Source organism: Mustela putorius, unplaced genomic scaffold, assembly GCF_011764305.1.
Source record: "Mustela putorius furo isolate JIRA1106 unplaced genomic scaffold, ASM1176430v1.1 tig00003859_pilon_pilon_pilon, whole genome shotgun sequence".
NCBI lineage: Eukaryota > Metazoa > Chordata > Mammalia > Carnivora > Mustelidae > Mustela > Mustela putorius.
The window spans coordinates 3,251,373-3,273,762 of NW_025422011.1; the positions used below are offsets into that span (position 1 = coordinate 3,251,373).

The 22,390-nt window shown below is 51.5% G+C and overlaps 2 protein-coding genes across 3 annotated transcripts in view; both read right to left on the bottom strand.

Annotated features, from left to right (window-relative positions):
- The window catches only part of LOC101673521 (very-long-chain 3-oxoacyl-CoA reductase), a 325,507-nt gene that overhangs the window by 81,845 nt on the left and 221,272 nt on the right, over nucleotides 1–22,390 (bottom strand). The gene's annotated exons all lie outside the window — the stretch shown is intronic.
- CUNH11orf96 (chromosome unknown C11orf96 homolog) lies at nucleotides 14,237–21,499 on the bottom strand. The gene is made up of 2 exons (XM_004763198.2): nucleotides 21,338–21,499; nucleotides 14,237–15,793 (listed from the first exon to the last, which is right to left on the bottom strand). Exons 1-2 carry the CDS (start codon nucleotides 21,497–21,499, stop codon nucleotides 14,813–14,815), a joined length of 1,143 nt encoding a protein of 380 aa, XP_004763255.2. The 3' UTR covers nucleotides 14,237–14,812.

Below are 22,390 nucleotides of genomic sequence, written 5' to 3' on the forward strand. Positions count from 1 at the left end.
ACCTGTGTGGCGCAGTCAGTCAAGTGGCCGACTCGTGATTTCCCCTAAGGTCGTGATTGAGATGGAGCCTTGCATCAGGCTCTGCGCTCAGAGTGGAATCTGCTTGAGTTTCTCTCTCTCTCACTCTGTTCCTTCCCACTGTGCTCTCTCTCTCTCTTCTAAATAAGTAAGTACATCTTTAAAAAAAGAAAAAAAAAAGGTATTGTTAGCGGATGCTAAAACCACAGAGTGAAGTTTGATGAGGAATAGGATATTTACCTGCTTAGCGGATGCTAAAACCACAGAGTGAAGTTTGATGAGGAATAGGATATTTACCTGCTCTCAAAATACTTCTTAACTCCAAGAGGAAAATCCTATCTTTTTTTTTTTTTTTCTAAGTTAACCGCAACTCTCTTTTTTAGAGCTTTAGTTTAAGTTCAGCACTTACACACAGCACCCAGAGCTCACTATGACAAGGGCACTCCTTAACCCCCATCACTGTATCACCCATCCCCGCCCTCACCTCCACTCTGGTAACCATCAGTTTGTTCTCTGTAGTTAAGAGCCTGTTTCTTCGTTTGCCTCTCTCTCTTTTTTTTCCTCCTTATGCTCAGTTATTTTAAAATCCTGACTCTATAGTAGAAAATCCTGGCAGACACCACCCTAACCGAGTGATGAAAGTGAACATCCCCACTGAGGGACAGACTCCGTGCGCCTCCTGATCTGACGGGCTGTGGTATTCATGTCAAATATGCATGACCGTGAATTTAATCATGAAGAAATTGCAGACAAATGCAGATTTAGGGACTTTCTACAAAAGAACGGGTTTATAGTCTTCAAAAATGTTCAGATCATGAAAGACAAGGGCAGACTGGGAGTCAATTCCAGATAAGAAACTTGACAACCGGGGTGCCTGGGTGGCTCAGTGGGTTAAGCCGCTGCCTTCGGCTCAGGTCATGATCTCAGGGTCCTGGGATCGAGTCCCGCATCGGGCTCTCTGCTCTGCAGGGAGCCTGCTTCCTTCTCTCTCTCTCTCTCTGCCTGCCTGTCTGCCTGCTTGTGATCTCTGTCTGTCAAATAAATAAATAAAATCTTAAAAAAAAAAAAAAAGAAAGAAAGAAACTTGACAACCGAGTGTAACGTGTGATTTGGATCCGGGACAAGAAAAACAGGGCTTTTTTTTTTTTGCTATAAAGGACATTACTGGGACACCTGGAAAAATATGAATGTCTGTAGATTACATCATAATATTACATTTATATTAATTTCCTGAATTTGAGAACAGCACTGTAGGTAGGAAAGATAATGTCCTTGTTTTTAGGAACACACACTCAGAGGTACCAAAAGATAAGGGAACTTCATATCTGCATCTCTCACATGGTTCAGAAAAAAAATAAATAATAATAATAATAATGTATGTGTATATATAGACCAATAAACCAATAGATAAAATGATAGAGCAAATGACATAAAATGTGAATGCTTGGGGAGTCTGGGTTAAGGACATACAAAAGTTCTTTCTACTATTTTTGCACCTTCTTTCCCTAAATATGAGATTATTAAAAATTAAAAGCTGTCAAAAAATCAAGGACACCTCACCCCTGCCCCCATGCCTCTTTGGGGGAGCCGTGCGGTGCAGAGGGGAGGAGAGGGAGCTGTGACCCCAGGGCTACAGACCAGGCAAACCTGCCCAGGTGGCTGAACCTCTCTGCAGACGGAGCCGTTTCCGGCGGGCTGGGGAAGGGTGCTGACAGCGAGAAACATTATTCCTGGCCCTTGGCCAGTGTGGGAGGAAACAGTGAGAGGAAACAGTGAAAGCTCCGTAGGGCTGAGATGCTGGCACCAGAAGCTGAGGCGTGGGCAGGACGTGGGGTCCCCCTGGGACATGTAGCCAGCAGGGCTTGCTGGGGACCAGGGATCTGCTGTCCAGGGGGGCTCTCTCCCACTGCAGGGAAAGGGGAAGGAGGGACCAGAAAAAAGAGAAAGGGAACGACTAATGTTCACGAGGCACCCCCCATCTGCCAAGCACCGTTCTGGTTGGTTTACGTTTATTACCTCACTAATCCTCACAGGAGGCTTGGAGACAATCTCTGCTATGACTCTCATTTTAGAAAGGAGGAAGTAGAGGCTCAGAGGGTTAAGGACAGAACTTCTGTGTGGGGGCAGGACGGTGGACCAGAGATGCTCACTGATTTGTATGCTGAAAGCCACAACAACAGAAAAGCCAGTTAAAATAAGAATTTAAAAAAATTAATCAAGGATCTGGCATGAAAATATAAAACATTCTGAAGTCAAAATCCAGGTGAAATCAGGAGCCCAGAGAGGTGGGCAGGGCAAAGGGCTGCCTTTCACCTTGAGGGCATTTGTCAGATCATGTGACCTTGGCTTTGGTTCTGATGGACCAATAAAGATGAGAAACAAGGGTCAAGCCAAAGTGGGAAACTAACGGAAGACACTAGCCCTGCACAAAGCTGACCTCCATCAGATTAGGGAGGAACTAGAAGCACAACCCTCCACCACCACCACCACTTGCCCCACTCATCATCCCCACTAACCCCTACAAACAGATCTTAGCACTGAGTTGAGGAGGCAAGCATTTTCCCTGAGAATTCATAACCTCAAGTGCGCGGCCGGTGGTTTTGAAACCTGAATTCACATTCCCTGGTTCGACAAAAACATCTAAGCCGAAGTTGTAGACTGAAGTAACCCCGCAGAGATCTGGGTACGAGTGTCGAAGCAGGAAGAAACAAATTCCCTCTTCTTTCCTGGACGTTCAGAAAGTGAAAAGATAAATGGAAAAAAATAACACGGACTCCATTACATAAACTACAGATTCAAAAATATGTAAAGACTGGCAAAAACAAAGATTTCACACAAAAGCCATGAAGGTGGAGAGGTGAAGAGCAAGCCAGCCCAGGAGTGGCCAACTTCAAAGAACTCGGGCCAAAATACTTCACCTTTAACCAAGGGCCCACTGCAGAGATGAGTGCCTCAACCTCAGGCACGTAATTCATTGTTGTAGGGGCTGACCCACTGTAGGATGTTCAGCAACATCCCCGGGTTCTACCCACCAGATGCTGGGAGCATCAATCTCCAGTCTGGACTGTGGCAACCAAAAATGTCTCCAGATGTTGCTAAATATCCCTTAAGGGGTAGACTGCCCCTGGTTGAGAACCACCAACCTAAACTGATGAACATAGATGATGATAATAATGAACACAGGCCACAGATCTGAGAAGCCAGAGTAGGGATGGGAAGGCTTATTGTAGGTGGTGGGAGGTAGCGTTATTGTAGGTGGTGGGAGGTAGCGTGAAGCAACTAAGGTCCAGAGAAAATAGTACAATGACCCACTGGCAGCAAATCTCAGAAAGAGCCTGCAAAGCTATACTCCCTGAAAGAACCTTCTACAAATATCCGGGGCATGAAAATCCAACTCATTTCATGGCACATAATTTTTTTCTAATCGACTTAGCACAAAATCAATACAAGGACGCTTAAAAAAAAAAAAAAAAAAAAGTGGGGTGGGAAAATCGGCAAAGCCTGCCACATAAAGAACAACGACCAGGAAAAAAATGTTCCCACAGAATAGATGAAAAAATCTGACTAAACATTGATCTGCGATGGAACAAATCTTACTAAAACAAGTGCCTCCGGGAGGGAAGCCCCCAAAGCAGAAATGGAACGACTCTGGGAAGAGACAGCAAGGCAATGGGAGGAGAAGAAGGGAGAACTGGAAGAACGGAGGGATAAGAAAATACAAAATAATTTCAGAAATGAGGATGCGCTTGGGTGGAGGACTCAGGCAAAACACAATAAAAATGGAGGACAGACACAGGAAAGTGACCAAATAAGACAAAATGGGGAAAAAAGGTTTTTTTTTAATTAGAGAGAAAATGATAGGTATCTCAAAAAGACAAGAGAGCCAACATATTCATAATTGGAGTCTCTAGATGTGAAACACAAAACGATGAAATACAATGAATACTTGAGAATAGCATTGAGGGAAACGTGCTTGAAATAAAATATGTGAATCTATGAAGAACATCACGTGTGCCAGAGATCGCAGGCCTACAACAGTCCTTTCCAAGACTCTCCTAATAGAATTACCAGACTTCAGAGATACAGAAGATACCCTGTGAGCAGCCAGGCCAACCAAACAAACAAATAAACAAAAACCAAAAAGCAAATATGATCACTCGTACAGGGACAAAATTGAGCTGCCCCCAGCATTATTCAATGCCAAACAGTGGCACAACCCTCATAGGTTATGTAAGGATTTATGTTCCATCAAGTTGTTCCTCAAGCATAAAAGTTACAAACAAACATTCTTAGACTTGTGGGAACTCAGGGAGTATCGTGTGCGTGGACCTTCTTGAGCGAACTACCTGAGAACAAATTGAGACCACCAGGAGATGACCAGGGAAGCCATGGCAAAGGAGGAGCTGGAGCAAGCACATATAAAAACAAGTTTTATATGTTTAAAAGTAGAATGAAGATAAAAGGAAGCCTGGGCATCTGCTTGTGTAAATGTATATGGGCTGCCATAATATAGGAATGATGTATCTAATGAGAAGTGAGAGGAGAAAGTAGAAAGAAGATGAGAATAGAGAACATTTCCTCATGGCCCAGTCTGTGATAGCTAGGAGTTAAAGAACACCATCAAGAATTGAGAAATCAAATAGTAGAAGCATATTTAATATGGCATATTAATAATACAAAGTTACAAATGTATAGAGATCGTTTTGCATTGCATTGAGGGAAGGGATAGGAGGAATGTGCCAATTTTTCATTGCTCATTCTAGGAGATTAATAGATACTGCCTGATATACAGGGAACTAAGGTTGCTCTACAGTATTATAATTATGAAGGCAAACACTAGGAAAAATACAAAGAAGCCTTCCTCAATAAGAATTTTCATAGCTCTGGCTAGGACCTCCAATACGATGCTGAATGGCAGTGACAGGAGTGTGCACACTTACCTTGTTCCTGATCTCTGGGAAAGCTTTTGGTCCTTTACTGTTGGGTATGATGTTAGCTGTGGGTTCTTCATAAGTGTCTCATTTCATGTTGAGGAAGTTGCCTTTTCTTCCTAGTTGCTAAATGTTTTTATGATGGAAAATGATGGGTTTGTTGAGCCATCCTTGCATTCCTGAGATAAATCCCATTTGGTCCTGGTGTACAATCCTTTTTAATATGCTGCTGGGTTCTGTCTGCTAGCATTTTGTTGAGGATTTTTGCATCTATATTCATAAGGGATATTGGCATGTAATTTTCTCATAACTTCTTTTCTTTTTTTTTTCCCCAAGAATTTATTTCTTTTAGAGGGGGGGAGAGAGAGAGAGAGAGCACCAGTGGGAGGGGCACATGGAAAGGGAGAGAGAGAATCTTAAGCAGACTCCAAGCTGAGCAGGGAGCCCATCGGGCTCAGTCTCACAACTAAGATCATAATCTGAGCCAAAACCAAGAGTCAGATGCTTAACTGACTTTGCCACCCAGACAAAGAACATTTCCTTGTCTGGCTTTGGTAGCAAAGGAATACTGGCCTCATCAAATGAGCTGGGAAGTGTTCCTTTGTCTTCTGATTTTTGGAAGATTTTGAGAAGTATTGGTTTTAACTCTTTAAATGTTTGGTAGAAATCACCCGTGAAGCCATCGGGCCCCAAAGTTTGTGAGATGGTTTTTGATTAGCCATTCAACCTCTTTATTTGTTATAGGTCTGTATTTAACTAATTTTTAAAATATACTTTTTTTTCAGATTAAATCTCAAGATAAAATCCAACTCTCCACTGTACATAAGAGACACACCGAAGAGGTTGAAACTAAATGACAAACAAAGCCATACCAGGCAAAGAAAAAAAAATAATGATTAGCAGACGTCATGATTTAAGTATCAAACAAAGTGCAGTTTGGTCCAAAGAGAATTAAGCACAATGGAAAGGATCGTGTATCAGCTGCCACTCAAATGCTGATACAACCGTGAACACCTGTGCAGCAGATGTCCCAGATTTTCCAGATTAACCACAGCAGTGCAAGGACACTCAGAGCATGTGAGCAGGGGACTGGAGCTCATCTCTCATTATCCAAGTAGTATGGTCACTAAGGCAGCCCTGCTATAACGTGAGGGGGTTACAGCACCATGCCAGCGAGAAGAAAGAACTTTATTTTTCTCTCCTGTGACAATCCAAGATGGCAGATGGCTCTGTTCATTCAGTGGGTCAGAGGTCTAAGTTCCTTTCAAGGTTGGGGCGCCGTCATCCCCTAAGCCCATGCCATCCTTTGCTTGGTGGAAGCCAAATGACCACCATATGCCCACTTTGATCCCAGCAGGAGGGAGGTGAGATCACAGAGCTGGCAAGCCCACAATCGCAGACCTGGATTCACAAGTGGCAGATACAACCCACCCTCACATTTGATGAGAGAAAACTTGCCATTTGTCACTGGGTAAAACTAAATCCAAGGCGTGGGGTGAGCTGAGAGTGGCTGAGTCTCGTGCCTGGGATAAAGGACAGAACAGATCTTAGGGGATCACTACTGATCAGTAGCCACTAAACACCTGAGTGTGCTCATTCCCCCTTGAGTCAGACACACTCAACCCTCCTCCCCAAAAGACACCAAAGTTACCGTATTCCAGATTTTTGAGTGAGGCACAGACCCCTCTACCAGGTTCAGATGTGGTTGCTTGTGGTCTGAGGACCTGTAGGCTACAAGACAATTCATTTGTCCCCCCCGCCTGACCAATGGGCAATGGTGAAGCCAAGAGAACAAGACTGTGATAGGTACTAATTACAGAAGACGAGCATGGGCAATGCCACCCAGTCCTGGGCAGGAACTGTGAGGACCCCTGACCAGGGCGGGGATGTTCAGTCCTCTGGAAGATCCTCCCTTGTCTTCTGTCCCTATCTGAAGGGGATGTCAGCAAATATGTCTTCCTTTAGGGCTGTTGTGGGGCCTAAACACTTATGGGCTTTTGTGGTTTCTTTAGAAAAACAATTCCCTGGGTGATTTATTAGGGATCACAGTTTGTTTGCTTCCTGTCCCGGTCCTGAGCCCCTGTCGTCCTCTCCCACTCCCGCTGCGGGAGCCCATTTGGGGTGGGAAACTGCTGCCCCCATACCAGTCAGGAGAATGGGACATTTTTCTGGTGTGGGAAAATCTGCTCTGGGTCAGAATGGTGGGGAACAGCGTCTGGCCCTGCTGCAGATGGAGGGGAAGGCCCGGCTGATGCGGAGAGATCCAGTGGGAATGCAACGGTCTGGGGGAGGACAGGAGCTCATTTCAGCCAATGGCCCGTCTTGAGTCCCCATCCCACCTCCACAGGCAGCTCAGTGTCATGAGGTCCCCCAGGCCTCGCTTTCATGCTGGGTCAAAGGCAGACTGCAGGGAGGCCTACATTCTTCTGGGAAGAACAAGAGGGACATGCCCACGGGCTCAAAGCCTCAGCCCAGCATGGCTTGCCCTGCTTGCTTGCTTATTCCAGGAAACTCTGGCACATGGCCATGCTCACGGCAAAGGGGGCTTGAGAGATTCGGTCTAGCCACGTGCAGAGAAAGATGCAGAAAATGGATTTCAGTGTTCATGAGCAGTCTCAACTGTGGTCTGTCCAACTGGCTACCGGAGACAGTTTATCAGGAAAAAGGAAGGCCTCTCTAGAGCCACATATAGCCCTTCCTGGCCCAGGAACGTGTAAACTTCAAGACAGCTCCTCCGTCCACACCATTCCACTCCCTCCCCAAAGACCCTCTCCCTGCACACCCAAATACATTGGTGGACAGGAATGGGGAAACCACAGATTCTCATGTGGAAAAGGAAAGAAGAGAAACAGTGAAAAGTCACTAGTGCATACATGCAAAGGTGTTCAACGTCACTTACCATCAGGGAGAGGCAAGTCAAAATCACAATGAGATACCACCTCACACCTGCCAGAACGGCTAAAATAAATAAACAAAAACAAAACAAACAAACAAAAAACACAAGAAACAAGTGTTGGCAAGGATGTGGGAAAAAAAGAACCCTCGTGCACTGTTGGGGCAATGCAAACTGGTGCAGCCACTGTGGAAGACAGTATGGAGGTTCCTCAGAAAGTTAAAAATAGAGCTGCCCTATGATCCAGTAATTGCGCTACTGGGTATTTACTCAAAAAACACAAAAACATTAATTCAAAGGGATACATGCGCCCCTGTTTATAACAGCATTATTTACAAGAGCCAAGATATGGAAGCAGCCCCTGTGCCCATAGACTGATGAATGGATAAAGAAGTGATAGATATATACAATGGAATATTACTCAGCCAGCAAAAAGAAATCTTGCCATTTGCAATGACATGAAAGGAGCTAGAGAATATCATGCTAAGTCAGCAGTCAGACAAATACAATTTGATTTCACTCATATGTGGAATTTAAGAGACAAAACAAATGAGCCAAGGGGGAAAAAGAAAGAGGGGGAAAAAAACCAAACAAACAGACTCTGAACTATAGAGAACAAAACAATGGTTACCAGAGGGAAGGGGTCTGAGGATGGGTAAAATAGGAGAGGGGTTAAATTTTTTTAGATTGCTAAATGACTGTATTGCACGAATAAAGCCAAGATAACTGTATGTGAACTATACTGGAATTAAAATTTAAAAAAAAAAGAAGTCACTGGTACATGACGAATTGTAGTAGCAACTGGTGAGGACTCGCTCTGGCATATGAGGCTAATCTGGCCAACCCAGTTCTGGAAAATTCTCCTTTCCCCATCATCCTCTGCGACCACTTCTGAAGTAGGTGTTAAAAGTTCTGACCTCCTTGGGGCTCAAACAATTGTAATCACCGGTCAATTCCTACTTTTCTTGGCAATGCCTTCAAAAGGCTTCTGGTCTAGGTGCTTCTAGTTAGTTCCAGGTGCCAATAACCACACCCAAAGATGTTTTCTCAGCAGAGTTTGAGGCCTGTTTTATTACTTTGTTTCCTGCTCTGGCCCAGCTAACTTTGATTCGGGCTACTCGGGGGAATTCTATAACAATAAGTCTGAGTAGGAAGACAATACCCTTAACCTAACCTCGCTCTAGGGCTGGATCCTGTATGGGGCCTCCTGGGTGGTCTTCCAGAAAGGCTGAGCCTCAACAACGGATTTCCTTCTATGTGGATGACAAAGGGCTTTCACCTCTCGGGTACCATGTCTCTAGATACTCTCTATTCCTTTCCATCTCTCGTGTCTTTCTTTAATAATCTATTGAAAGTCATAAAGAACAGCAACCAGTATACACTTATATTCCAGCTCTTTCTAACCACTTCTCCTAGAGCTGTGAGCTCAGCCAGTATATGACCAGCCTTCCCAAGTGTCATAAAAATGGTTTTATTGCTGTTTTTCCAAGGTATAACAAGATTAGCCAACTTCCCAGCCTGCAATGCCTGTACCCTTCCCACCTGCAACAAAACCACTAAGCCAATGCCTCATCTTGTAGGGATTTTGCTAAAACAGCAGTAATAAACTGCCAGTATACCTGTATTGTTCTTTGTTTATTTAGGGTCAGGGAAGGCGGCTATAAGAATGAGAGTCTATAATGATTTAGTGGCTCAACGAAGATGGAAACGTGTTTCACATGTAATAGTCTATGGTGACCATTCCAGATTGGCAGGCTGTTGGGTTCCACAAGGTCATCCAGGAGCCTGGGGGCCTTCCGTCCGGTCGCCCTGCCATCCTCTAGGCCATTGGCCTCGGCAGTTTGATCACTGCTGGGTCGCAGACACATGCACGTTCCCACTTGTGGGAAGGGGAAAGAGGGCATGGGGGGTGGGGTGGTAGCAGGGTTTGATTTAAGGCTAAAGCCTGGGAGGAACCCAGTTCCCTTGCTAGTATACGCCACTGGCAAGAATGTAATCACATTGAGAGACCTACGTGCAGGAGGGACCTAGAGGCTGGCTGTGTGCCCTGGATGAAGCAGGAAATCAGTGTTGGTGGGCAACTGGCAGGCTGTTCCCTGCGGCTGGGAGTTGAATGGGCAGGTTGTCCTCATGGCTCACATGGCCTTGAGCATAAGCCGAGAGGAGGTTGGTCTCTGTGGGAGGCCCTGGCCCTCTCACCCCAGGCACGCACTTATTGCCCATTTAGAACGCTGGGCCAGCAGACCACAATGACACACGTTTGCTTGGCCAGCTTGGCCATATCCAGAATGTACTCTACGGCACCCTCTAAAATGATGCCCAGCCTGTACCAGTGGGTGCCTGAGAGAGACGCATGGCAGCCCCAGGAAGCTTCAGGGGGACAGAAGGGTGTGCTAGCCTCGAGTCTCCAAGAAGCAGAGGCCCAGAGAGGATTACATGTGCAAGGATGTCATTAGGAGACATGCACGTGGGAAATGAACAAGAAGGAGCCAGTGAAGGTCTGAGGGAGTCAGCAGGGCAGGCCTCCATGCAAGAGCGACCCCGAGAGAAGGGGACAGGGAGAGAGGACTGTGGCAATCTAAGAAAGCTTCAACAGAGCCACTGGGAAATCCTCAAACCAAAGTCGACCAAGAAACAAATCGGTGTCTCCTAGAACGGTTCTGTCCTAGTGTCCCCAGCTGTGCACATGGTCATTGGTGGGAAGCAGCTCGTCGGGGGAGGGGAGGGGATGGATGTCAGAGCTAGGGCTACTCTGATCAATATCGTGCCTGTCCCAAGAAGTCTGCAAGGCCATTTCTCATGGCTGCCACGGGAGGTTATGGTTAGATCTGGGATTCATACTCTAGACAGAGCACAGGATTTAAAAATTCTGAAATTAAAAAAAAAAAAAACAATTGCAATGGGTTGCCCCCCTGCTCACCACCGACAAGTTGTGTGGCATTGGATGAGAAATGGAACCTCTCTGATCCTTGTTAGTTTCCTCATATGTGAAATGCCGGAGAAATGTTATCAGGAGGAAAGTCGAGTTTCAGCAGGAGGTACCCACTAAACGGTGGCCTTTCTTTAACCCCTCGCCATTTTGCCAGAGCTCAGTGGGTCTAGAGGTACTCCACACGTGCTCCCTGAGGAAGGAATCCCAAGTCCACAGCAGACCCCAATTCCCTGGGACAGCAGATAGGCCTTCCCTCTCCGCCCCGCAGCAAGTGGGCCTCAGAGGCCGAGCTGGCTGGCAAACCAGTCCGAGAGGCACCCTGATAAATATCTCCCCCAGGGCCGAAGGGAAATATTTAGAAGAGACTGCCGGCCAGGCCTGGGACGGCCACTTGTTAGCTCCCCTGGGCTCCAGCTTGTTTGAAAACTCATCACCCAGGCTAGGACTGTGGGCTGAGGCCCAGGTGGGGAAGGGAAGGAAGGAGGCGGCTCCTTGGACGAGCCTGTAAATCCCGGCGGCAGACGGCAGACGGCTGGGCAGGCTTCCACCCACCCCAGGCACACGCCGGCTCTACAGCTCCTGAGAGGCGCTGTCTCTGGCTTCTCTCTCCCCCAGTGCCCGTTCTCCAGAGCACGTTTTCAGCCTCCTTCCCTCCCTCCTACTCTCTGGGCGCCCCTCCCCGCTCCCACCCGCCTTTCTTCTCTCTCTCCAATGGTCGCCCCGAATCTTCTCCATCTCTTGACACCTTCCGGTACTCCTGAGTCTTGAGTGTGTAGCTCTCTGCACTTCCCCATCTCTGGAGGTCCCCGAGTCTCCCCGTCTCCCCGAGCGGCCTTATTCCTCCCTGCCTTGCTGGTTCTCATGCTCTCATGCTCCCTCGGCCCATCTCTCTCCCTCTGGTTCCTCCTCTTCCACCATTTGACCTCCGAGCCCAGCTGCCTCCTTGGAGCTGTGTGCTGCCTTGGAACGCCTTCAAGCCACAAGGAGCAGCTGAGTCCTGCAAGTTCCATAGGGACCCTGGAGCAGCACCCCGATCCCCCATCTGCCCTCTTCCTCTGTGTGTGGTGGACATGCTCAGAACCAGAGGGCCCCAGCACCCCCGCCCCAGCCTGCTCGCTCTGATAATAGAGCATTCCAACCTCCTCTTCCTCCCCCAGGCCCTCTCGGGGTCACTGCCTCTTCTAAACATCTTTCTGTATCCAACCCTTAGAGCTCACTGCTAGTTACGGGTGATATGAAGAAACTGGGACAAATAGGACATCATTTTTATACCAAAGGGAGGGAAATTGGCTTAATTAAGTGTTCGGTATCTATTCAGGAGAATTTTATAAAAATTACGAAGTAGAGCCGTACATATCGGTGTAAAACACAAACCCAGGTAAGTCAAACGCGGATTAAAAGTAGTATTTAGAGCATAAACCTGTCTTGTAAAAGAAAAGAAATATGCATAATGTCCAAAATCACATATTTATTTCAGGGTGGTGGGAGTATGAGGAACTTTTTATTGCGATGAACAAATAAAGCCCACCAGGACATAGCCAAGATAGGCATCAATCTTCTTTGCTGCCCCTTTATTGATTTTAACCCAACAAACATTTCGGAAGCCCCAACTGGGTGCTGGCCCCTGCCAGAGGCAAACAGGAACTAGAGTGATCAAATACGTGACAGATCCCATGACAATCCCCGGAGACTGGCCAGGGTGACCCAAGAAGACCCTTCAGGTAGGTCTTCAGCTGGGGCCAGTGCTGAAGGTGAACAGAAGAGGCTCTCAGGGGCAAAGGGGTAGGGGAGCGGCACCCAGAGGGGAGCCGCCCAGCCAGGATCTCGAACGTTAAGGATGTGGAACCACCCTCCCAAGAAGGCTTGGGGCACCCACCACTTAAACAGCAGAAACAGGACTTACTGCTAAAGATGGAAGATAAGACAGGGGAGGAGGATGAGGGACTAGAACAGGGTTGGGGTGCGGGTACAGTTCCAAGTCTCAGCCACCCCCTTCTCCCCAAGGAGCTCAAACCAGCCTAGCCATGCTGCTGGAATCAAAGTCTGAACTCATGGCTGCCTGGCCGGGCTGTGGCTGCTGAAGTTAAGGGCTTTCTGTCAGGAACCCCAAGCACAAAGAAGCTGTGGCCTGGGACTGCAGTGGCCAGTGTGTTCCCATGGGCTAGGCAGCGCCAAAGACCCCCAAGGCCCTGGGCTGGCCTCCTAGATGGGAGAACATTCTTTCAGGCCCTACGGGTTCTATTTTTGTTTCTTTGTTTCACTTCCTCGGCTCCCCTCTTCTGCAGAGTCCAGGGCTAGGAGAGGGGTGGTGTCAAGAGGCAGTACAGACGCCCTGCGGGCAGAGCTGAGCTCCAGCACCAGCCCCACCACCAGAGGGCACCGGAGAACAGAAACTGCAATCTCCAGAGAAGGGGCAGGCGGAGTAGGGAAAGCTCTCAAACTCTGCACGGATCTCTGAATTCCTCCTTCCAGGGCCTGGCCACGGTGGGTCAGATCTGCAGCAATCCTGGAGGGCTTGGCTGGGTGGGGGCCCCAAGTGTGTGGACCTGCCCTCTTCCACCGGATGTTGTTTATTACATAGATCGCCACCTACTGCCAGGTGATAGTGTTACACTGCCAACTCAGGGTTTAGGGTGTAGGCAGGGGTGCGGGGCAGCTGCCGGAGACACTGGAAAGGGGCTGGCATGATGGAGAGAGCTCTGGACGCGAGTCAGGACAGCTGACTGCGCAGCCACTACTTTCTGTGTGACCTCTCCCTCTCCCCTAAGTTTGTTTTCTCATCTGTAAACAGAGGGGGTGGGAAGACTCAGTGGTACCCAAGCGCCCTGCAGGCTCTGACCAAAGACATGCCCTAGTCTCCTTGAACAGCCCTAAAGAGGGCCAAGGAGGCTGAAGAAAGGGGACGAAGAACCAAAACGGCCGCTGTCTGCTTGGGGGCAGTGCAGGGGCGCCCGGCACGGGGCTGAGTCAGCGCAGGGGACACGCAGCACTCTGTCGGATCCCACCACCCAAATATCCCCTCCCAGGTCTCCCACTGCTGACTGAGGCAGCGCCCCACCCGCCGCCTGGAAGGGGCGCCGAGGGAGTGGGGTGTTCTGCGGTGAAGGCGGGACGATGACCCTGACCCGGCCTCCCTGAGAAGTCAGCCTCACCAAGGAACGTTCTCTCCGTCCTCGCCGCGCCGACCTTCGCCTCGCGGGCGTCTCCCTCCATCCCGGACGCCGGCGATGGGGAACGGAGTAGGGAGGCAAGAGCGCTCGGAGCCGGGAATGGATCCACCTGGGGAGGCGAGTAACGGCCCCGGGGAACCCCGGGCGCGACCTCGTTCCGGTGATTGAAGTTTGTGGAGTTACCTCTACCCGGGGATCCCACCTCCCATTCCAACCACAACCTTTTCCCACCTCCCCCAGTCTCAGGAGCCTGAGCCCCGAAGGTTCAAGAAGTCAAGAGCCTGGAGAAATGCACTGTGCAAATATATTGACTTTATTTGTCTCCGTTCGGGAGCCTCACAGACATATCCAAGTAAAAAGATCGTTAAATAAACGCCGTCAGCCATCGCAATGCAAAAATAAATATCAGTCCTCCGGCCGCAGCAGCAGCTGCGCCCCAAGTCCCATCAGCCGCGCCTAACAATTATAAAAGTGTTCAGCGAGAGTGTGTTGGCGTGAGTGTGAACGGGTGAGCGCTGGGGAGGGGGGCACGGCGGAGCGGTGAGCGGAATCGGAGTTGCAGACCCTCAGACAAGGGCGTGGAGCGGCTCTCCGGGAAGCCCCGGCGACCCAGCGCCGACTCAGCGCGGGCGCGCCTCCCGCACACACTCACGGCAGAGTCCGTACTGGGAAAGAGTTAAAAAATAAACATTTACAAGGGCAAAGAAAGCGGCCCCCCTCCCCGGCAGCCCCGCGCGCTCCGGCCCGGGAGCAGCGCAGCGCGGGGCGCACCGAGCAGTTCGCAGCCCTGCGAGAGGTCCCCGTCCTCGCGGGCCTCCGGGGCGCGGGCCCTCTGGGGCCGGGTTCGCGGGTCCCCGGGCAGCGCCCCTCACAGGGCCGAGTCGGAGTCGCTCGAGTCCAGGCTGTTCCTCAGTTTGCAGCTGCTGAGCTGCTCCCTCTGCAGCGACAGGCTCTGCGTGCTGCGGCGCAGGCACTCCAGGCTCTGCAGGAACGACTTCTTGGCCTTCTCCTCCTCCATGGGGGACACCCCTTCCTCCTCCACCTCCTGGATCTCGTCGAAGGTCACCGGCTGCGTCTTGAAGCGGGACTGGCGCGGCCGCCGCAGCCGGCCCTTGCCCTTGGACAGCTTGGCGGGCCGCACGGGCTGCGGGAACTCGTCGGCCAGGCACACGAAGTGCGGCATCACCGCCTGGTAGCTGGAGCAGATGCCCATCAGCTCGCCGGGCTTGGCGGCCGCCATGGCGCTGCCGGCGTCTTCGGGGCCGGGCGGCGGGGCGCCGGGGCTCTCGGGGGGCGGCCGCTGCGCCGGGGCCCCCCGGGAGGCAGCAGCCTGGGGCTCGCCGGGCGGGGGATCCAAATCTGCTGCGGGGTGGCGGCGGCCCTCGCGGGCCCGGGTCGGCGTTTTCTTGGGAGGGCGGGCGGGAGAGCCCGTCGGGGGGCGCGGGGCTCGGCGCGCGCTGCTGGGCTGCGCTCCCGGGCGCTCGCCGCCGCGGCAGTCACCGTCTGCCCCGCGGCGGCCCGGCCCGCCGCTTATATAGCCCGCTCCTGCCCACACGGCCGCGAGCTCGGATGACAGCGAATGCCATTTAAAGCGTGCGCGCCCCGCGCCCTTCCGCCTGACGTCGCCCCGCCGCTCTGGGAAAGTAACGGCCCTTTCCCCAGCGCCGCCCGCCCGCCCCCAGCCAACCCGGCTCCGGAAGGCAGGCCCCGCCCGCGGGGTTCCGGGAGCATCCGAGGCCCCGGGAGCACGCGGCGGGGCGGGGTGGCCGGAGACCCGGGGGATGGGGGGCGGGGGGCTCGGATCGGCGGACTCTGGGCTGCCGCTGTCCGTCCTGGGATCCTCAAGTTGCTACCGACCGTGGCGGCCGCGGCGGCGCAGTCCCCTTCCCCCTCCCAGATCCCAAATGCACACACTCAAGACGCTGGTGATTCCGCCGCGGGTTCTGCGTTGGGCGCGTGTTGGAGGCAGCTCCCAGCCCTCCTCGCAGCGGGGAGAGCCGGGCGCCGGTCAGCGGGGCACCTAGCTCCCCAGAACTGAGTTCGGAAAAAAGGTTGGGTTTCTTCTCTGGATCCTCGTCACCCCTCCCCAGACAAACGCAAATACATAGACACACACAAACCCGCACAGAGCCGTGGACGAATAAAAACGCAGCCCGATTATTCCATTCCGGTTCTCCCCTTCCCTAGCCATCTTCGCTCTGTCTCCCCACAACCCCGCCCCCGGGTCCCCCGCCACCAGCCCCCTATTCAAGCTCAGAAGAATGACACTTGGATAGGCACTAATAACAATGATAATAACTACAATCTGGAGAGCTTCACTCCAAACCACCCAGGGAGCTTCGTTTTACATATATTACCCTACTTAATCTTCATAACAGCCCTGTGAGGTAATTGGTCTCCCAAATTTACATACGACATAGTGGAGGCACCGAGAGGATAAGTAGTTAGTCCTTTAGTAATGGATGGAACCAGCCGGTGCTATTACTGCCTTGTGCTGAGGGCTGGTACCCACCAGTGCCCCTGGGGCTTCTGAGAGCAGGTCCCCTGGTTTCCCTGACTCCCAAGAAGGAACTGTGAGCATCCCCCACCCCAGACCACATGGGTCTCAAGGGTGGCAGGCACAGAGCCCAGCTCACCCTTTTCCCCCACTCCCTTCTTCCACAGGCACCCAGCCAGGCTCACGGGGCCACGGGGAAAGGAAGGAATCAGTGGGGTTTGGCCTCCATTCCTTCCACAGCCTTTCAACAGATTCATTAAGGACCTCCTGGGTCCCAGCTCAGGGGTTACATTCCAGTGCGCCGGGCAGACAATAAATCTCAAAACAAGACCCTGATCCTGGGTGATGTGGGAGAGATGCAGATGGAGAAATGTGCAGAAGGCGGGGCCAGGAAAAGCTTCTCAGAGTGGTTGATCTGAGGGACAATAATGTTACTGCTACGAGCTTACTACAGGCCATGCTCTAAGTACTTTTTATGTGTTAGCTCAACAGCTCAGCTCTGGGAAACAAATACTTTTATTATTGTCCTTTACAGATAGAAAAACCAAGGCACAGAACAGGTAAGCAACCTACCCAAGGTCACACAGCTAGTAAGCAGCAGAGCTGACATTCATACCCGGGTGACTCCTCTCCTGAGCCCTCACTCTTAACTTACACTGAAGCCTCTTGTCCTATGGAGTACAAAGAAGGAACCAGAGTGTGACCAAGTGAGAGCGTAAGGAGAGTGTTTCAAAGGGAATCCTAGGGCAAATGCACCAAGGAGGGGAAGAGCCAGTGAGAAAGAAAAGCCATGTGGCTAAAGCAGAGTGGGAAGGGGGTAACGAGAAGCAGAGACAGTCAAAGAAGGCCTTGACGGCCATGTTAAGGACATAGCATTTTATTCTAAGGGCAGTGGTAAGGCACTGGGGAGTCTGGGGCAGGCGACATGCTTCAATTCATGTTTTAAGAGCTCACTCCAGCTGCCATGGGAGGCACAGACTGGAGAGGGGTGGGGATGAAGAAAGATGGAGACCATCACCCAGATTCAAGACACTGAAGATGCGGACTGGGTGAAGAGAGGGCGGGAAAAGGCCATATTTGGGATGTGTCTGAAGATAGGAGAAGAGGACTTGCTGATAGGGTGGGGGGAGGAACCAAGGTTGACTTTTATGGATTTGGCCTGCGCAAGTGGTAGACGGGGAAGTGGTAGTGGGGGGTGAGAAGGTTGGAGATGGGTAGGCCATTGTGGAGTCTGCTGGCTAGCCATTAAAGTCCTCTACCTATGCAGGCAAGGCCTGGATACTCATATCCGAACTATGTTACGTGAGAGAAAAATTAGTTTATGGACATTGTATTTGGGATTTTCTTTTAACAGCGGCTTAGCAATACTCTGATACAGAAATTGGTACCAGGAATGCAAAGCTGCCACGTATAAAAACCTAAAATCTATGGCACTGGCTTTGGCAACAGGTGGTAGGGAGTACAGAAACCGGGAGTGGAGGATGGAAAGCTGGTGACCCTCGTTATGCTGTGACAAAACATTTATGAAAAACATTACCTGTGATAATTGAGAAGACGGGCCACATGCCCGCTGAGCCTGTAATTCCCAAAAAATAGCTGCAAAGAGCTAAAAACATTTGCACATGTTGGCTGCTCAATGATGCTTTTAGCCTGAGACTCCAGCAAAGAGACTGGCTGGTCTGCAAGCAGAGATGAGCAGAAGGGGAGCTAATACAGAGAAGCGCTATTGTCAGGGCTGCAAAGCCCAGCTGGTTTTGTCCAAAGAGCAGAAGATCAGACTGTCGTGGTTTGCAGCGTCTCTCCAAGCTTGTCTGTGACACCAGGCAGAGGGATCACTCCTGCAGCGAAGCACTGTTGCCTTGTCATTCAAGTCCATTATTTTAGATGCCTTGAGGATAGCTTTCATTACAATGAAAGAGAGAGGAGTTGGGCAAGGCAGACAGACTTAATAACTCAGACAGGAAAGGAGCTCTGGGTGTAGCTGCTGGCACGTGGATCTGACTAGAGGCAGACCAAGTTTCTGAAGGAATTATTATTATCAACAAAATTGCAAGGCTGGACTTCAAAAGCCCATGATCCTTCCAGTCCAAATATGTGCTAGAAGAAGACAGACCTTCAATATCCCATACGGCGGTAGTGGAGAGTAATAAGCAAGAAGGAATTTGCCAAGGGCAAAGTCAAGGGCCAGGGAGACAAACAAAGGGCAAGAACTTCCTCCACCACCAGGGCAGGGAAGTCCTCATGGTTCCAGAAGGGGGGCTGTGGCAGAGATTGCCAGCTGTCCATCAGCTGGGTCACCTTTCCCAGCTTCCCTTGCAGCTAAGGTTGGGCCGTGTGTCAAAAGAGTCATCTGTGCAATGTCAGCAGAAGTCAATGGTTCGAATTCTGTCCCACTTGCATGAGAGGAAAATCCCACCCTAAGCTCCCATATTTTCCCCCCATACCGACTGGAAGAGTGATTACCAGACAGACCCCAGATCCTTCCTGTTACTCTGGATCCCTACATGACCCTGTGGGGCAGAGCTATCTACCAACTTGAAACACTTCCCTTGGAGCTCTTACATGAGAAAACAGTCAACTGAATTTTTTTTTTAAAGATTTTATTTATTTATTTGTAAGAGAGGGAGAGAGAACAAGCGAGCACAGGCAGACAAAGAGGCAGGCAGAGGCAGAGGGAGAAGCAGGCTCCCCGCCGAGCAAGGAGCCCGATGTGGGACTCGATCCCAGGACCCTGGGATCATGACCTGAGCCGAAGGCAGCTGCTTAACCAACTGAGCCACCCAGGCGTCCCAGTCAACTGAATATTTTTAAACTACTCTAATTTCAGGTCTCTATTATATCAACTCATTGTCCTAACCAAGAGAGCCGTAGACATCCAAGGTCAAGCAGGACACTGGAAGAACTCCGGGAGAGGTGAAGGACAGAGTAGCAGTTTGGGAGTCTTCGGGGTGCAGAAGGGATAGTGAGTGAAAGGCCACCTTCCAGAGAAAGAAGGGGTGGGAGCAGCCAACACGGGGGTGGGGCTCAGATGAGCCAGTCCTCAGAGAAGCAATGTCCAACAGGGTTAAGACGGAAACCAGAAGAACATGTCAGAATGCAACAGAAGGATGTTTCTAAAAGGAGGATGATTAGAATGGCTGTCAAGAGACAGGTCCTAACCCAGCTCTACCTGAATTTCATGTGTGCCCTGGGGCAAGTCACTAATCTCTCTGCACCACTGAGGTCTCCGCTCGAATGCTTTCCTATCAGAGCAGCCTTTCCTGGCCACCCTATTCTAAGTGGTCCCTCAGGCACTCTATACCACTAACCAAACAGCCTTCTCACATGTTTGTTCCCCTCGACAGTGTTGTCTACCTTCCCCACCGGCCTGCCAGCCTCCAGCTCCCCAGTACCCCAGCCAGTGCTGGCCACAGCAGGAGCTCCAGGTTCCTTGCAAGTGGACTGCCACCCTCTCCTCGTCTCCCCGTGACCTGTGCTTCCCATAGCTCCTGGTGACACCATCTCCACTGGGGCTTCCTTCCCAACATGCACAGCTCCTCCGGACCCCAAGTCCGCAGGCCAGGGACTGGGGTACCCTAGGTCACTCCTCTCGGCTTTCCTTGATAGAAGATTCCCCATCCTCAGCCCCAGGGAGGTGAAAGTAGGAAAAAAGAGGCCGTTGCTTCACATCAACGGGCCCAGGTTAGCAACCAGCCTGGCCCCTGTCACTTCTTCTCCGCAGCAAGTCTGGCTTTGCTCACAGGGGCCTTCTGGGAAGAGAAGGGAGTGTAGAGAGATGGTCTTTGCCTCAAGGGTGGCATCTGAACTCCCACATGACCTAGCTTCCTCTGTTCCACCACTGACCTCCCCCACCCCCATCCACAGCTCTACCTCTCAGGCTGCCTCCAGGACCAACCCTAGCCCTAGGTGACCCTTTTAAATGTGCTGTGCCCTCCAGATCCACAGAAATCAGCCAGGGACCACCGTCCAGTCAGGAGAACACGAAGCTAGAGTCCAACCCCACTCTGCCCTGAGCTCATTCTGTGACCTTGAGCAGGTCCTACTCTCTGAGATTCCCTTTTGCCCCTCAGCACAGAAGTAATGCTGGGCGTCCACGATGAGTGTAGGGAAAGCACCTGGACGAGTGGCCGGCATGGCAGAAACATGAGAATCCAGTTCTTTTTCGTGTTCATTATCTCATGCTCAAACCTCCCCCGCCCCCCAGCATGGTTGAGGAGATGGACAGGGACCAAGAAGCTCCTGCTGGGAGGGAGGGCTGTTTAGGGTTTGGGTGACTTATCCTCTGCCTGACTCACAAGGTAGAGGAGGAAGCCAGACCCAGCAAGGTCAAGCTCTCAGAGCAACTAAGTAATGTCTTCATTGTCTGGCGTTACTACCAGTGCCCAAAGGTGGTCCTGGGGGGCAGCACGGGATATTGGCCTTCTTGGACAGCACCCCCAGCCCCTATCTACCTTCCTCCAAAGATGTGGGATGGGGCATGGGGTGCGAGCCAGTGAGAGCTGCATGTGTCAAGGAGCGGTGGGCAGATCTGGGGGCTCTGGAGGGGTCTGCCCGGGGGTCAGGACCTGGGCTCTGTTGCCCTCCGGGCATTGCTGAGTTTGCTGGGTCCATGTGGGCTTTGCCGGAACAGGCTAAGTTGCCTCCCGGGCCCAGTGGGGCAGAGGAGAGCCATTAAAGGGAGTGAAGAATGGTTCCTTTTCTTGCTAGGCCCGTAGCCCTGGGCTTACAGAGGAGGGACACAGAAATGTCATCTGTTGAAGACGCACTACGTGCCTGGCATTCTGCCAATGGTGCTTTGCTCGAACCTCCCCTAAAATCATCCTCACGGTGTCCTTTGAGGGGGAGCCTAGCCATCACCTCCATTCTGCCGATAGCCTCGGGTGCTTTGTAGCTCACCGGGGTAACTCTCAGTGCTACGTGCAGCGCCAGGAGCCGGGTGAATGTGCCTGGCCCAGAAAGCCCTGCTCCTCGCCCGCACCACCCCGTCTCCCTGCCCCTCCGACGGGACGGGAACCGCACCGGCCGAGTCAGGCGCGCGCGATGCCCTATGTGCTCCATCGCCCGTGTACTCTGTGGCCTTGAACCCGTTGCTTCCCACCTCTGAGGCTCAATTTCCCTATCTGTGACGTGAGGAGGCCAGACTCACGAAATGGGGCCCACTGGGCTCTAACATTTTAAAATCCTCAGGAGGATCAGGGATGAGGTGACCTGTTTGCAAGCAGGAGATGCTTCCTCTTGAGCCCGAGAGTGGCAAAGAGCCCAGGTTAAGGCTGCGGGGGGGGGGGGGGGGGGGGCTCGCTTCCACGGAGGAGGGAGCTGGGGGAGCAGATGGGGCAGGAAGGTGGAAGCAGCCCGGGGAGGGGCTTGTGCCACCACCTCCTCCACCGTCCCCACCCACACTTTGGCTTTTGGGCAGAGCCTAGGATTAAAAAAAGCAATCACCAGTTCTTTAGCTATTAACAGGGCTTTGTTTCCAAGGGAGCCTGCAGTACCGTAGCCCCGGTCGGATGGGAGCAGGGAGACCAAGTCTGTCCTGGGAGGCAGAGAGGCAGTGAGCTGGGGAGGACACACAGTAAAGCAGAAAGAACTAGATTGGGGCAGTTCTGCCCAGATGCTCCTCTGCTTCCTTGAGGGGGGGCAGTGTGGGGGTGGGGGAGGCAGGAGGGTCAGGCCCCTTCCGGTGACTGCTTTGCCTTCCTGGCATATGGACCTTCCCAGGTCGGCTAGAAGCCTTAGTCAGCTGGCTTCCCCCCTACACTCACCCAGAAGTCTCCCCAGAGTCAATCTCATGCCTCCAAGGGCTGAATGAGGTGATGGTTATTCCAGAAGTTGCCGTTTGGGTCAGTCTGCACTATGGGTGTATTTGGTCTAGCCACTGTGTGTGTGTATATGTGTGTACGCACACGTGTGTGCATGTCTCTGGGTTTGTGGAGGTGGAATGCAAACGTG